The 12,981-nt window shown below is 39.5% G+C and overlaps 1 protein-coding gene across 1 annotated transcript in view; it reads right to left on the bottom strand.

Annotated features, from left to right (window-relative positions):
- Positions 1-12,981, bottom strand: part of TTC39C (tetratricopeptide repeat domain 39C) — a 40,433-nt gene that overhangs the window by 3,237 nt on the left and 24,215 nt on the right. The window contains exons 5-12 of the mRNA XM_088676297.1: positions 11,604-11,958; positions 9,637-9,805; positions 8,534-8,627; positions 7,445-7,549; positions 5,841-5,953; positions 3,688-3,811; positions 727-824; positions 410-514 (exon numbers count right to left, since the gene is read on the bottom strand). Coding sequence (XP_088532423.1) covers positions 410-514; positions 727-824; positions 3,688-3,811; positions 5,841-5,953; positions 7,445-7,549; positions 8,534-8,627; positions 9,637-9,805; positions 11,604-11,958 — 1,163 coding nt within the window. The remainder of the gene's footprint in view (positions 1-409; positions 515-726; positions 825-3,687; positions 3,812-5,840; positions 5,954-7,444; positions 7,550-8,533; positions 8,628-9,636; positions 9,806-11,603; positions 11,959-12,981) is intronic.

Below are 12,981 nucleotides of genomic sequence, written 5' to 3'. Positions count from 1 at the left end.
CCCACCCCTAAGATAGATCATATGTTGAAATGCCATATGCAATTCATTTGACTGCATCTGAGAATATCACCTGTACTACCAGTGCAATATCATTTCACAAAATTTAAACATTTTTCACCAACAATGCTGCAGTGACTGAATAAATAGACATTTCAACTGGACCATTGATTTTATTGCACTGATTAAATGCAACAGTCATATCAATAAATTGCTGGTATACTTGATGCAATTATGTTAGGCAATCAGTAAACTGGTAAACAGGAGCATGTGTTAAAAATAACACCACAAAGAAAAGCCAAAAAGAGAAAATGCACATTCCAGATCACTTGCAACTTTCCTCTACTTCTCTTTTGAAGCAGTAATGTCACACCAAATATTAGGCGGTTTCAAAGTATGCTAAACTGTTTACCTGTGGGTCTTCTAACAAGAGACAGCCAAGTTCATAGCAAGCATAGGGTTGGATATACAAATTGTTTTGGCGGCACAGTTCATCTTTAAGGGCTCGTTGAAAGAACTGTAAAACAAAATTAACACATTCAACACACAGTGACATTTCAATGAACAAAAGAAGCCTTCACACAGAACAACACATTCTCAGATCTTGCAACTATCTTCACCTGCAGGGCCTGTTGATTTACCAGTTAGCTTTGGAACCAGTTAATGCAGCAGATCAGAAATAAACTTGGAAGAACTCCCTAGTTCAGGGACTTTAGAAGAGGAACATACCTGAACAGCATCTTCAGCATTTCCTAAGCATTTGTGTATGGCCCCAAGTAGCAAGTTCTTTAAACCAACAACAGTGGAATCATCAATTTCGTGGCAAGCTTTATCAGAAAAGAAAAGGTTGAAGCATTTAGTTTTTAAACTAGATAAAAAATAAATAAATTTAGTTCAACAATTTGTACACAATTTTATTACAATTGCCTTTAAACAGTATAGAAGAAACCCAATGTAATTATAACAAAAATGAATTAGATACAGAAAACTGCTTAAAAAGCTTGAAAATCAATCTTCCCCAAGTTGCTGCTCTACAGACAGTTTGGGACTTCAAATTCTCATCAGCCAGTGGACAGGGATGATAGGGGTTGTAGTCCAAAACATTTGGCGGGTAAATGATTGAGGAAGGCTGCTTTAAATCTATCCCCTAATCCTCTGTCTTCACTTTAGACTTTTTAGTCCAATCAACATCTGGACAAAAAAAATGCTAATATTCTCCCCTTTCAATCATCAGCCAGCAGATGGATCCGGTACAAACCCTACTACTCATGCATGATGGCAATGGGTCCGATCTGGGCTGTGGAAGCAGCAGTGGCTGCATAGCTCCATCAAGCCCCACCGGCGCCAGCTAGGGGAATAGACTGACCCCTAAACCTTTAGGATGGCCATTCAAATATGCAGGAGAGCCAAGGGGAATAGACTGACCCCTAAACCTTTAGGATGGCCATTCAAATATGCAGGAGAGCCAAGTGAAACAATGTATGAATTGGTTCATAGTTCAACATCGAAAGTGTTTATAATAGCTTTAAATCATACTGTTCTATTGCATAAATATTTTCATTTATGTTTATGCTGGAGGAAATGCCAGATGTGTTTAAAGAAGCAGCAAATTTATGTTGACTAAGAATCGGTTAAGAAACAAAGGAGCAATGAAAGGTTTGTGAAGTTACCGATAAAAAACAAAAAATGGAAAAAAAAGAGGAGGTACCAACAATCCAGGAGTGGCAAATAAAATTAATAGAATTTATGAATCTGGCAAGGATGACAGCGGCAATTAGGAATATATCAAAACAAAGGTCTAAAATTGAATGGGAATATGTTGAAGATTATTTTAGAGAAAAAGGTATAAAAACGGAGTTAACGATCTGTTTTGATTAAGAAAACACAGGGGAATACATATAGATAGAAAAATTGAAAGAATTAATAATCAGATTATATTCATAAATGGAAGTCATTAAAAGTAATGCAAGTAATGAATAGATATTAAGGGAAGCGATATATTATCGTTCGGAAGTGGATTTTATATACATTTTATATAAATATTTTATAATTTGTTTGGGGATTTGGTTTGATATATTGTTTGTTTAATGTTTAATTTATTGTTTTGTTTAATTTATTGATTATTGTTTAATTTGTGTATTAGATTTGAATAATTTGATTTATGTATATAATTTGATTTATGTATATTATTCTAATTTGTTTCTGTATTTTTTTTCTTTATTCTTTCTTCTTTTCTGTATCTTTTAAAAGGAAATTGAATAAAGTCTTTTAAAAAACAACAACAAATAATGTAAAGCATTATGAATCCTTTATCTGCGTGGACCAGGGAGGAACACGTTGGACACAGAAGTGTACACACACCAGGAGTTTAAGTCAAGCTTTCCAGCCTTGTATTCTGTATGAGTCAAATGGCACAGAAAAATGAACTTCTGGAAATATGTTCAAGTTGCAGCCTTTGCCTCCGGAGGGCTTTCCCAACCCTAAAGCCAATTTCCCAAGGCCTAAAATCCAGTCATAAAAGTCAGAAGAAGGCCTTGAGAAGCTATATACTTTTTATATACAGAAACGTGTTTTAAGTCTTGTCTAAATTGCTCACAGCGAGTGCCAGCTGCCATTTTGAATATGAATCTCTTCCATCCTAGGGCTTATAGCTTCTTCAGCAACCCGAGACAAATGACATCACCACTAAGATCAGCCTTGGCACTAAAGAACTCTCTTAAAGAGATGCATGACAAGGCATCTGTATAGGAATGCTGTATAGTTTTGTTTTTCCTTTGAAGCAATATGTTTTTTTATCTTCAGAAATCCACAGTCTAACAAAGCGTGCTTCAAATTAAGACAAAACATGAGCAAAGAATATTTGTCATCTGTGCCTGTCTCTACTTCCTGAAGATGACAGATCTGGCATCAGTTATTCATGCCCTACTTTCGAAGTGAATAGATCGTGACAATGTGGGGTTCCCTTTAGACATTCAGGAAACTTCTACCAGTTGTCATCAGGTGGAAAGACTGGGTCTTATACCATCCCTACTGGTTGCCCATCTGCTTTATTTACACTGCGGGTTCTGACCTTTAATGTGTTAAGAGTTTAAGACCAGATTGTTTCAGAAACCAGTTGCGAGATATGAAGATGTAGACTGGGCAACTAACTGCCAACCCTATCTATGTAATATCAAGTAATCTTTGCTGTGCACGGAGGGGAGATAGTGAGAGGAGAGGGGGTAGCATAAGCTGGGTGGGCAGTGGCTAACTGCCTCAGTGTGCCCCTTCCCGTCTCCCCTGCAAACCTTGGACTCCTGCATCTATTGATAGCTCTCTCTTGGGAAGCTACGTGAGCACTGGAACTCACAGCATGAACATCAGAAATAGAGGGAACAATGGCAAACCACAACACTGAACTAGTAGCTACCATGCATTATATTTGGGCTCACATTACTGCCAAGAATATGTTCTGGTGGGTGGTGGGAGAACAATACTCAAATTTCCACAATCTGGTTTATTATCCACTTCGAACTGCTTATTATTCAAAGCCCAAGAGTTTATAGTGTATCAATCATTAGATGAGTAAGCCAGTTTCTGCCTTAAATTGGCACAAACTGCAAGTATTAGTGACAGAAAAGTGATGGTTTATAAAAGAAACAGTGTGTGCAGAAAACAACAATAAAAAGAAAGAGACATCACATCTTGTACCTTGACTCATGTGCTGTAGGTTTGGGAAGGAGCAGTTTGGAAGAGCTTTCCATAAATACAATACTTCAATGGATGCCAGTATACAGAGTTGCTTGGTTGGTTTCTGCTTCCTAAATCTATCTGCCTGAAAACAATAAAATGGTTTATTTTAATTTCCATCTAAGCCAAGGGCAAGAGGTTTTCAACATGTTTTCAAAATGCAACCTTTAAAGTTATACAATTGGACAAGCTGAAGGATATTTTTAACATTCAGCCAGAAAAACAGCAAATCTCTAAGGACTGAAATGTCAGCGTAAAGAATCATGTGCCACAACATAATGCTCCAGTGTACCCCTAAACACTACAAAGTGTGTGCTGTTCCATTCTCCAGACAGTCTAGAACAGTAACTTTGTAGTACTGTTTGGGACTCGTAGGGCGCACATTTTAAAGTCCCACTTTTCCAAAACATTCCCCTCTAGTACTGAAAGGCTCAGAATAATGGCTGGCTGATCTTTGTGCATGACCATGGTGCAGCTGGGCATTTAACCCTGTTGTTAAGTTGCTTTGAGACTTTTTTGTACAAAGCAACTAACAGATTCCTAATCATAAAGAGTCAAAACTTCTCTTGTGAGGGCGAGGGACTCTTTCCAATTAGTTAAGAAAAAAGCAATTTGTGGGCAAGTCCCAGACTCCTTTGGGGAGATCTATAGCATATCACTTATTAGATCCTTCCCTCTTCTAATTTAGATCTGCCTCCAGGAATCGTAACTCCAGGTATTATCTCAGGTATCAACAAAGCAAGGGGACAAACATGGGAAAGTTTTCAAGGGCAAAGGAGAGAGAAAGAAAAGGGACCAGATAAAAGAAGTGAAGCCTTTTTCTCTACAGATAGCTTGTTGGCAATTTAAACTGTTTGACACTCAGTGTTAGAAACTGAGATATGAAAGCTGGGAGCTAAACGGCACCTTAAACCTAGGTTATGGGCGCCACAACAGAATGTCTAGGCCAGACATACCCAAACTCGGCCCTCCAGATGTTTTGGGACTATAACTCCCATTATCCCTAGCTAACAGGACCACTGGTCAGGAATGAGGGGAATTGTAGTCCCAAAACATCTGGAGGGCCAAGTTTGGGGGTGCTTGGTCTAGGCACATGTTTTAATAACAAGAATACAAAGCTGAAAATGAATTAAGTGAAGCTAAAATATTATGTTCATTTTTCACATGGTCTAGTCCTAATCTGAGGACTGCAAAAAAACCAAAGCCATGCTTCTCCTGCCTGCCGCCTTAATATTCGAGGGTCCCTCAAAACACTGCCTTTCTGTAAGGCCAGCTTGCCTGATACTGCAGTGATTTCTTGGAAGTCAAGCAGGCAGGAATTTCTCCTCCCATGCCCTCAGCGTCAGCAGCAGCAGTTTAAATCTGAAATTTTAGGTGCAGTACTGCTCAGAAATTGCTTGCGCTAATGAAATTCCCAGTCGCAAAATGTGCCTAGAACAATGGGAGTTTTGAACGCTGTTGACACGGCTTTAAGCAAAGACATAAAACAAATGTCATACAGAGATTTTAAAATGTTCTTACAGCACTAACCTTAATAGGATCATTCTACAGACACTAACAGCACAGTAACTGAACAAGGAAAACGTCATGAACATAATAAAAAATGGATTGTCTATTTTTCTCTTAAGAATGTCACATGCACTATAATACGGTATTATTTTGCTTTCCTATTAAGACATACATGGTTTGGCTTTTCCAGTGGAATTCTTCCACTACCAGTTTCCATTTACAAAAGTATTCCTGTATCTGGTAGAAGAAGCATGCAAAATTAAGATTCTCACTAAAATTATGTGAACTCTCTCCATAAGGAGAAAATAATGTACAAACCAGTACAGCACTGAATTATTATCTAGTGCTTATCTCATGAAACTCACGTCCTGTTCCTAAATTGAGAGGTGTACAAACGGGGGGGGGGGGGGAGGTGTCCCGGCCTGAAACACACATGCTTCTCATGACAGGTCCTGACATACTTATTTTAACAGGGTCAGTAAAAATCAGTATTTAAGCGGCATTGTTCAGAAAACATTTTAAAAGATTCAGCTTAGATTGCTATCATCATCATCATCATCATCACACCACCATCAACAAATCAACTTGGCTTATGCTCATCAGACCTTTTTGACCGAAAACTGCTCAATTTGATTGTTTTTTCTTTTAAAAAGCTTCTGGACTTCTTTGAACACATTCTGAGCTCCATTCACATCACCAGTGGCACCTTGACACACTGTAATAAAACACACACCAAAAATTTATTCTAGTTATCTTAGGGCAAAAAAAAAATTCAGCTGCCATTCCACATGGTTTTTAAACATTTATGAAATTTTATAAATAACTGATGCCTGAATTTGCTTGTTTTTCTTTCCTTGCCCCATCTTTATGTAGGATACCTATTAAGATTATAAACCTACAGGCAGGTTCTATGTTGCTTTTGATATTTATACAGCGCCTAGAAAAACTTAGGTGCTTCATACATAAATAATAATGAGATACAAACAAATGCAGATAGAGGCTATCATGCAGGAAGAATATTGCATGCTCACAAGACATTTCATCTAATTAACAGTAAATAAAAATATATAAATACACACAGAATCATAGAATCATAGAGTTGGAAGAGACCACAAGGGCCATCCAGTCCAACCCCCTGCCAAGCAGGAAACACCATCAAAGCATTCCTGACAGATGGCTGTCAAGCCTCTGCTTAAAGACCTCCAAAGAAGGAGACTCCACCACACTCCTTGGCAGCAAATTCCACTGCCGAACAGCTCTTACTGTCAGGAAGTTCTTCCTAATGTTTAGGTGGAATTTTCTTTCTTGTAGTTTGAATCCGTTGCTCCGTGTCCGCTTCTCTGGAGCAGCAGAAAACAACCTTTCTCCCTCCTTTATATGACATCCTTTTATATATTTGAACATGGTTATCATATCACCCCTTAACCTTCTCTTCTCCAGGCTAAACATACCCAGCTCCCTAAGCCGTTCCTCATAAGGCATCGTTTCTAGGCCTTTGACCATTTTGGTTGCCCTCTTCTGGACATGTTCCAGCTTGTCAGTATCCTTCTTGAACTGTGGTGCCCAGAACTGGACACAATACTCCAGGTGAGGTCTGACCAGAGCAGAATACAGTGGTACTATTACTTCCCTTGATCTAGATGCTATACTCCTATTGATGCAGCTCAGAATTGCATTGGCTTTTTTAGCTGCTGCATCACACTGCTGACTCATGTCAAGTTTGTGGTCAACCAAAACTCCTAGATCCTTTTCACATGTACTGCTCTCAAGCCAGGTGTCTCCCATCCTGTATTTGTGCCTTTTATTTTTTTTGCCCAAGTGTAGTACTTTACATTTCTCCTTGTTAAAATTCATCTTGTTTGCTTTGGCCCAGTTGTCTAATCTGTTAAGGTCATTCTGAAGTGTGATCCTGTCCTCTGGGGTGTTAGCCACCCCTCCCAATTTGGTGTCATCTGCAAACTTGCTCAGGATTCCCTCAAGCCCATCATCCAAGTCATTGATAAAGATGTAAACACCACTGTTACACTAATGTTGTGATTTGTGAAGCTGTAAATCTAAGGTTTATTTACAATACATAATCTAGAAAAGGAAAAATGTAAGTTGTGGGTGGTTTTATTGCAGAGATATGCTACTGCCATATAATGATCAACAAATTCAACACACACACACACACACACCACATTCCTATTCATGTAATTATACTTTCCTGCTGTCAAATAGGCATAGTAGCATTGGGACCATCTTGATTCATTTTTAAGACGCTCAAAGGATTCAAATGCATCCTTGAAGTTCATTTCTATCATGCTGCACCACCCTGTAAGAACAAGCAAAACATTTTTAACACACTGAAAAGAAATGGTTCATACATGGAATAAGCACAGCTCTCTCTCTCTCTCTCTCTCTCTCTCTCTCTCTCTCTCTCTCTCTCTCTCTCTCTCTCTCTCTGTGTGTGTGTGTGTGTGTGAGAGAGAGAGAGAGAGAGAGAGAGAGAGAGAGAGAGAATAATCTGGAGGAAATAGAATCTGCCACTGATGCAGGACGGAGTGAGGCCTGATCCCTCACTGCACATGAGAGTACAAGGATCTTAGGTGTCAACAGCCATTGCAGAAATGGACTGGAGTTTCTGTAAGCAGGCAGCAAGTTGCCCATCACACTAATCAAGTAAAACCTGCTTGTTTTCTGTCTGAAGGAAGTCCACAAACATTAGGAGATGTTACAGTTTCAAAGAGTGGGTGAAACAAAAATGCATTGTCTTCTTTTAGAAGCCATGCTGCCTTTGATTATACTGTATCAGAAACAGTCTTCTGTAAGAATTCACTGAATAAAAACTAGAATCTGAAGTGTAAACACAGCTCTTAACATGCTTTCGAAATGTGTGGGGGGGAGAAGAGGTGTACTTTTGGTTTACTAATGCTGCGCTTTTTTGACTGTAAGCAAGATATGCATTCACTCCACAGCAACAGGTTGAACATTACCAATGTAACTTTTCATGTGTGTGTGTGTTAATAAAGGCAATGAGCATGTAGCTCAAGTAATCTTTATGCATCAATGGAAAATTTAGTGTGGTAAACCAATGAACTGTGATTTTTTCCCTTTGACTGTTGACCAACAAATGATCATGATTATATAATTTCCACACAGAACACACAATATTTTCCAAGGATGATTCCAGTTGGAAGTTAAAGTTCTTGTTAATAAAATGCATACTACTAACACAATTCAATATTGCTCATTCAAGCTCTAGCAGCAGTGATTAAACACAGTAGCAATAAGAAAATATATTAGTTTTATTATATACCAATTTCATATAGACAGACATGCTGAATCTCTCTCTGATCAGTTGCCAGTTCCAAAGCAGTATGAAAGGAGGTCAAGGCACTGTTGATTTGACACTAAGGAGAGAGAGAGAGAAATACTATGATCAAAATGCAAATATGAATAAATACTAGTTCTATCATTACAATTCCAAGCCCTCCAGCAGAGTTTGGAAGCAAGGATGGTCTGGTGTGATTTTACTGCAAGCCTGCAGCCCAAACATCAGCTGGCTACTCAAATCAGGCCTAGTTCACAGAACACACTAACTTGACTTAGCAAGATTGCACAAATGTATGGGACACGAGCTGACAGCAACTTTGCTGTTCTCTGGTCATTTTAGCTGCTGCAATGTACTGAATTATGCCAAAGTTTGAATTAGTGTGCCGTATGAACCAGGTTAAGCTCTCTTCTCATTAACCAACAGCTGTAACAAAGGTTTGTTGGTTCATTTCTCTCCAAAGAGTTTGTTTGTTGGTTTGTTTGGAGAGAAACAAACCACAAGCACTGGTTTACACATAATGCTAAGCCACCCTCCTGTTTTTCTTCCTCCCGGCATGGCAAAAACAGGAGCTGAGTAAGAGCAAAGCAGGCACAAACGAGGAGCTTTCACTAGCAGACTCTGGTTCTCATTAAACCATGGTTGAAGTATGGTTTAACACTGCACATGAATAAGGCCACTGTCGTGCTGCCACCATTTTAGCTAGCCATGTACAATTTCAGAACAGTTTACTTCTTCCCCCACAAGGGGTCAGGAAGACACTGGATTGACAGGAATTAATGCTACCAACAGAGCAGCAGCCAGATATGAAAAATGTTACCATTTTGCCAAAGGAAAACCTCTACTTTGCCAACACATTTTGGATATATTCTCTGCACCCATGAGCTCTATAAACTTGCTTTTCAGTTTTTTTTGTTTTTTTTAAGAGTCCAGTGAGCCATGTTTCATGCTAAATAGAACACTCCCCCCATCACTGATCTCTTGACTATATTATGGATAGGCCAACTGCATCGACATTCTTTTATTGAAATGGTTTTGACTCAACAAATCTTGCAGAATTACGGTCATACAGAGAAGTCTATCAGTACCTCTAGACGCTGTATTCTTCCCTTGAAGAACATAAAGAGAGATGAGTTTGGATAAGCAGCTTCTTTTTTCTGGAGAATGTCTTTAGCCTCTTGCAATCCTGCTTTGGTGTCACTGCCATCCAAAGCAAAAAAAGGACGAACCACAGTGTGGTACCACAGCAAGGCTAATCTGAAAAGAAACGCACACACACAAAAATCATGATGCTAACTGGTTTTGTAATGAGGAGATGCTGACAAAAGATTTTCTTTCTTTCTTTCTCTCTCTCTCTCTCTCTCTTTCCTGTGCCAGGCCAACATTATGTCAATACCTTAATTTAAACCTTAATCACAGCAAGAGGAGACATTGCCTTTAGTAAGGTGGGTTGTCTTTTTATGCTTCTAAGCAAGGTCACAATCCAACAGTAACACACACACAGGGCAGGACGGAAGTGTGCATTTGTGCTGCCATTCATTATGCAACAGAACAAGCAAACATTCCCCCCCTCCCAGCCACATACTTAAAACCAGGTTGCAATTCACCACATAATCAGCAACAGTAAAAGATTCAGAACACCTCAGGCTATGCCCAACTTATTCCTCCAGCTGTGCCAGAGATGTCTAGGGTTCCAGTCAAAGGCCACTTGTGCACACAACATGTAATTAACACTACAGTGTACTACAAGAAGGAAACAGCTCAGCACCCCTGCATTATGGGGCTTTCCACTTCATTTCAGAGGAAGAGGTAGCCCTCAGTATGCATCTCTTTGCACATACAAAGCTCCACTTTTATTGAAGTGAATACACACAGTATTTCTCAATCCAGAACCCTAACATAGTATTAAAAAATATGAATTATAGACTACAATTGGAATTAACATGTTAAACCAGAATTCTAAATGAAAACTAATAGCTGCCATGCAAAATAAAAACCAACATTGACCCAACTTTGCAGGCCACAAGTCAACACCAGCTAAATCCTTAACAAAAAAATATATGTTTCTACAAAAGGTAAAAGTGGTATAAGGTAAAGGTAAAGGGACCCCTGACCATTAGGTCCAGTCGTGACCGACTCTGGGGTTGCGCGCTCATCTCGCATTATTGGCCGAGGGAGCCGGCATACAGCTTCCAGGTCATGTGGCCAGCATGACAAAGCCGCTTCTGGCAAACCAGAGCAGCACATGGAAACGCCTTTTACCTTCCCGCTGTAGCGGTTCCTATTTATCTACTTGCATTTTGACGTGCTTTCGAACTGCTAGGTTGGCAGGAGCTGGGACCAAGCAACGGGAGCTCACCCCATCACAGGGATTCGAACCGCCGACCTTTTGATCAGCAAGCCCTAGGCTCAGTGGAGTGGTATATAGTTCATTAATATCATTCAAATCTTTCCAATAGCTTCACTGGATGGAGGCTGCATTTATAGTATTTCACCTCAAGCCAAATACTTCTTGCAACTGTGGAGAACCAGAGGGTCCTTGCCACAGGGCTATTACATGCTAAAGGAGGCTATGGATTGGGCATAACTATTCTCTCCACTGAGCTGAATGGAGAAGCCTGAATGGAGGAGTTCTACATGTTGGTCACAGATCACTCAGGGCTTTTGAGAAATGTGGTCCATCATTGGAATACACAGAATCAGAGACACAAATAAGAAATTCTATACAACATTACTGAAAACCAGTTTTATAAGTGCCAAATTATTACTGCCTTAAGAGCTGTTTATTTCAATCAGCATTTTATCTGGGTTGTTTGAATTTGTAAGCATTTGAGGCCACAAAAATATATCCTTGGTGAATTAAAAATCTTTCTAAAAGCCAGATTCTCATTTCATAAACCATCGCACACCAAGCAACAACTTTATCTGGTGATGTTTCCATTAAGATAAAATGAAAAGAACAAATACAAGAGCGCTTCCTAACGTACGTTGACTTGCAGTTTACTTACTTTCAGTACTAAGTTATTTACCAAAGCATTGCAATATAGCTACTCACGTAGCTAAAGGGGCCTTCATGTCCTTACTTTCACTTGCATATATCAGTGAAGAAAGCCCCTGCAGGCGGTCTCCAGGAAAACCCAGCAGGTTGATGATTTTGAGCAGGTTTGGGGGCACCATGGATATGCAAAGATGAAAAAGTCCATATCCAAAGCTAACAGCACCTTTCAGACGGTTTAGTGAATCCTCCGTTATGCTTTCTGCAGCAACATGATTATCATTTGCAGCATAAGAAGTCAAGGATTCCTGAGTTATCTTCTTCTGATATAATTCCTGAAGTGTATTAATGTCTGTATAGCATTTATTGTAGATTTTCCAAGCTTTTCTAAGGATCCACCCACCTTTTATATAAGCTGAGAAGAGAAAAGAAAAGAGTTCAGCCAAAGACAGCAGCTTTTCCAAACAGAGAATCAACATAATAATGGTCCCAGAACTGACCTGGACCCTGCAATCATAATCTGAGGCCCTTCTTCATGTGCTTTCTCCATGAAAGGTCCATGAGAACAGACCTTTTTCCGTTTGTGGAATGCTCTCCCCAGAAAGGTCTGGCACCTTCATTATACAGTCAAACCTCGTTTGTTCCGGAAGCCCGTTCAGCTTCCGAAATGTTCGACAATTGAGGCACGGTTTCCAATTGGCTGCAAGAGCTCCTTGCACTCAAGCAGAAGTTGCGCCGGACATTCAGCTTCCAAAAAACATTTGAAAACCGGAGCATTTACTTCCAGGTTTTCGGCGTTTGGGAGCCAAAATTTTCCAAAACGGAGGCATCTGGGAGCCAAGGTTTGACTGTACATCTTTAGGCGGCATGCAAAAACATTTCTCTTCTCCCAGACCTTGGGCTAATTAAACAATCTATGTATGACTTTTTAAACTGTGTGTGGTCTAGGGTATTGTTTGTGTTTGTTATTCAGGTACGTATTTTTGTTTTTTTATATTGTAAACCACCCTGTGATATTTGGATGGAGGGCAGTATAGAAATTTAATAAATAATAATACTAGTAATAGTCATTCATCAATACTGAACATCAACTTATTATACCTTTCCCCACAAGAAAAAAACTGTAGAACACACAAAGTGTTCCACTAACACAAGCACTTTTGGCTATGCAACGGAACTTCATTTCCTGTGGGCCCCCTAAATAAGTTCTGGGGGTTCCCCCAACCCTCCTCAGATATAGGGAAGCAAGGGGGTGAGGAGAGGGAAGGGAATTCCCATCGTACAGTCAAAAGTGCTTGTGCTAGTGGATCTGCTTAATGGACTAAAACCTAAAAAACCTTTCCAACTTATACATGTGCTCAAACCAATATGCAGGGATTCTGAAAACAGAAAAAGACTAAAGAAACTAAGCAGTTAGTATGTGATATTAAGAGGAGAT

The sequence above is a fragment of the Zootoca vivipara genome, chromosome 8 (assembly GCF_965207765.1).
Source record: "Zootoca vivipara chromosome 8, rZooViv2.hap1.1, whole genome shotgun sequence".
NCBI classification, from domain to species: domain Eukaryota; kingdom Metazoa; phylum Chordata; class Lepidosauria; order Squamata; family Lacertidae; genus Zootoca; species Zootoca vivipara.
The sequence above is the reverse complement of the archived record's forward strand: the minus strand, read 5'-3'. Positions and strand labels throughout refer to the sequence as shown.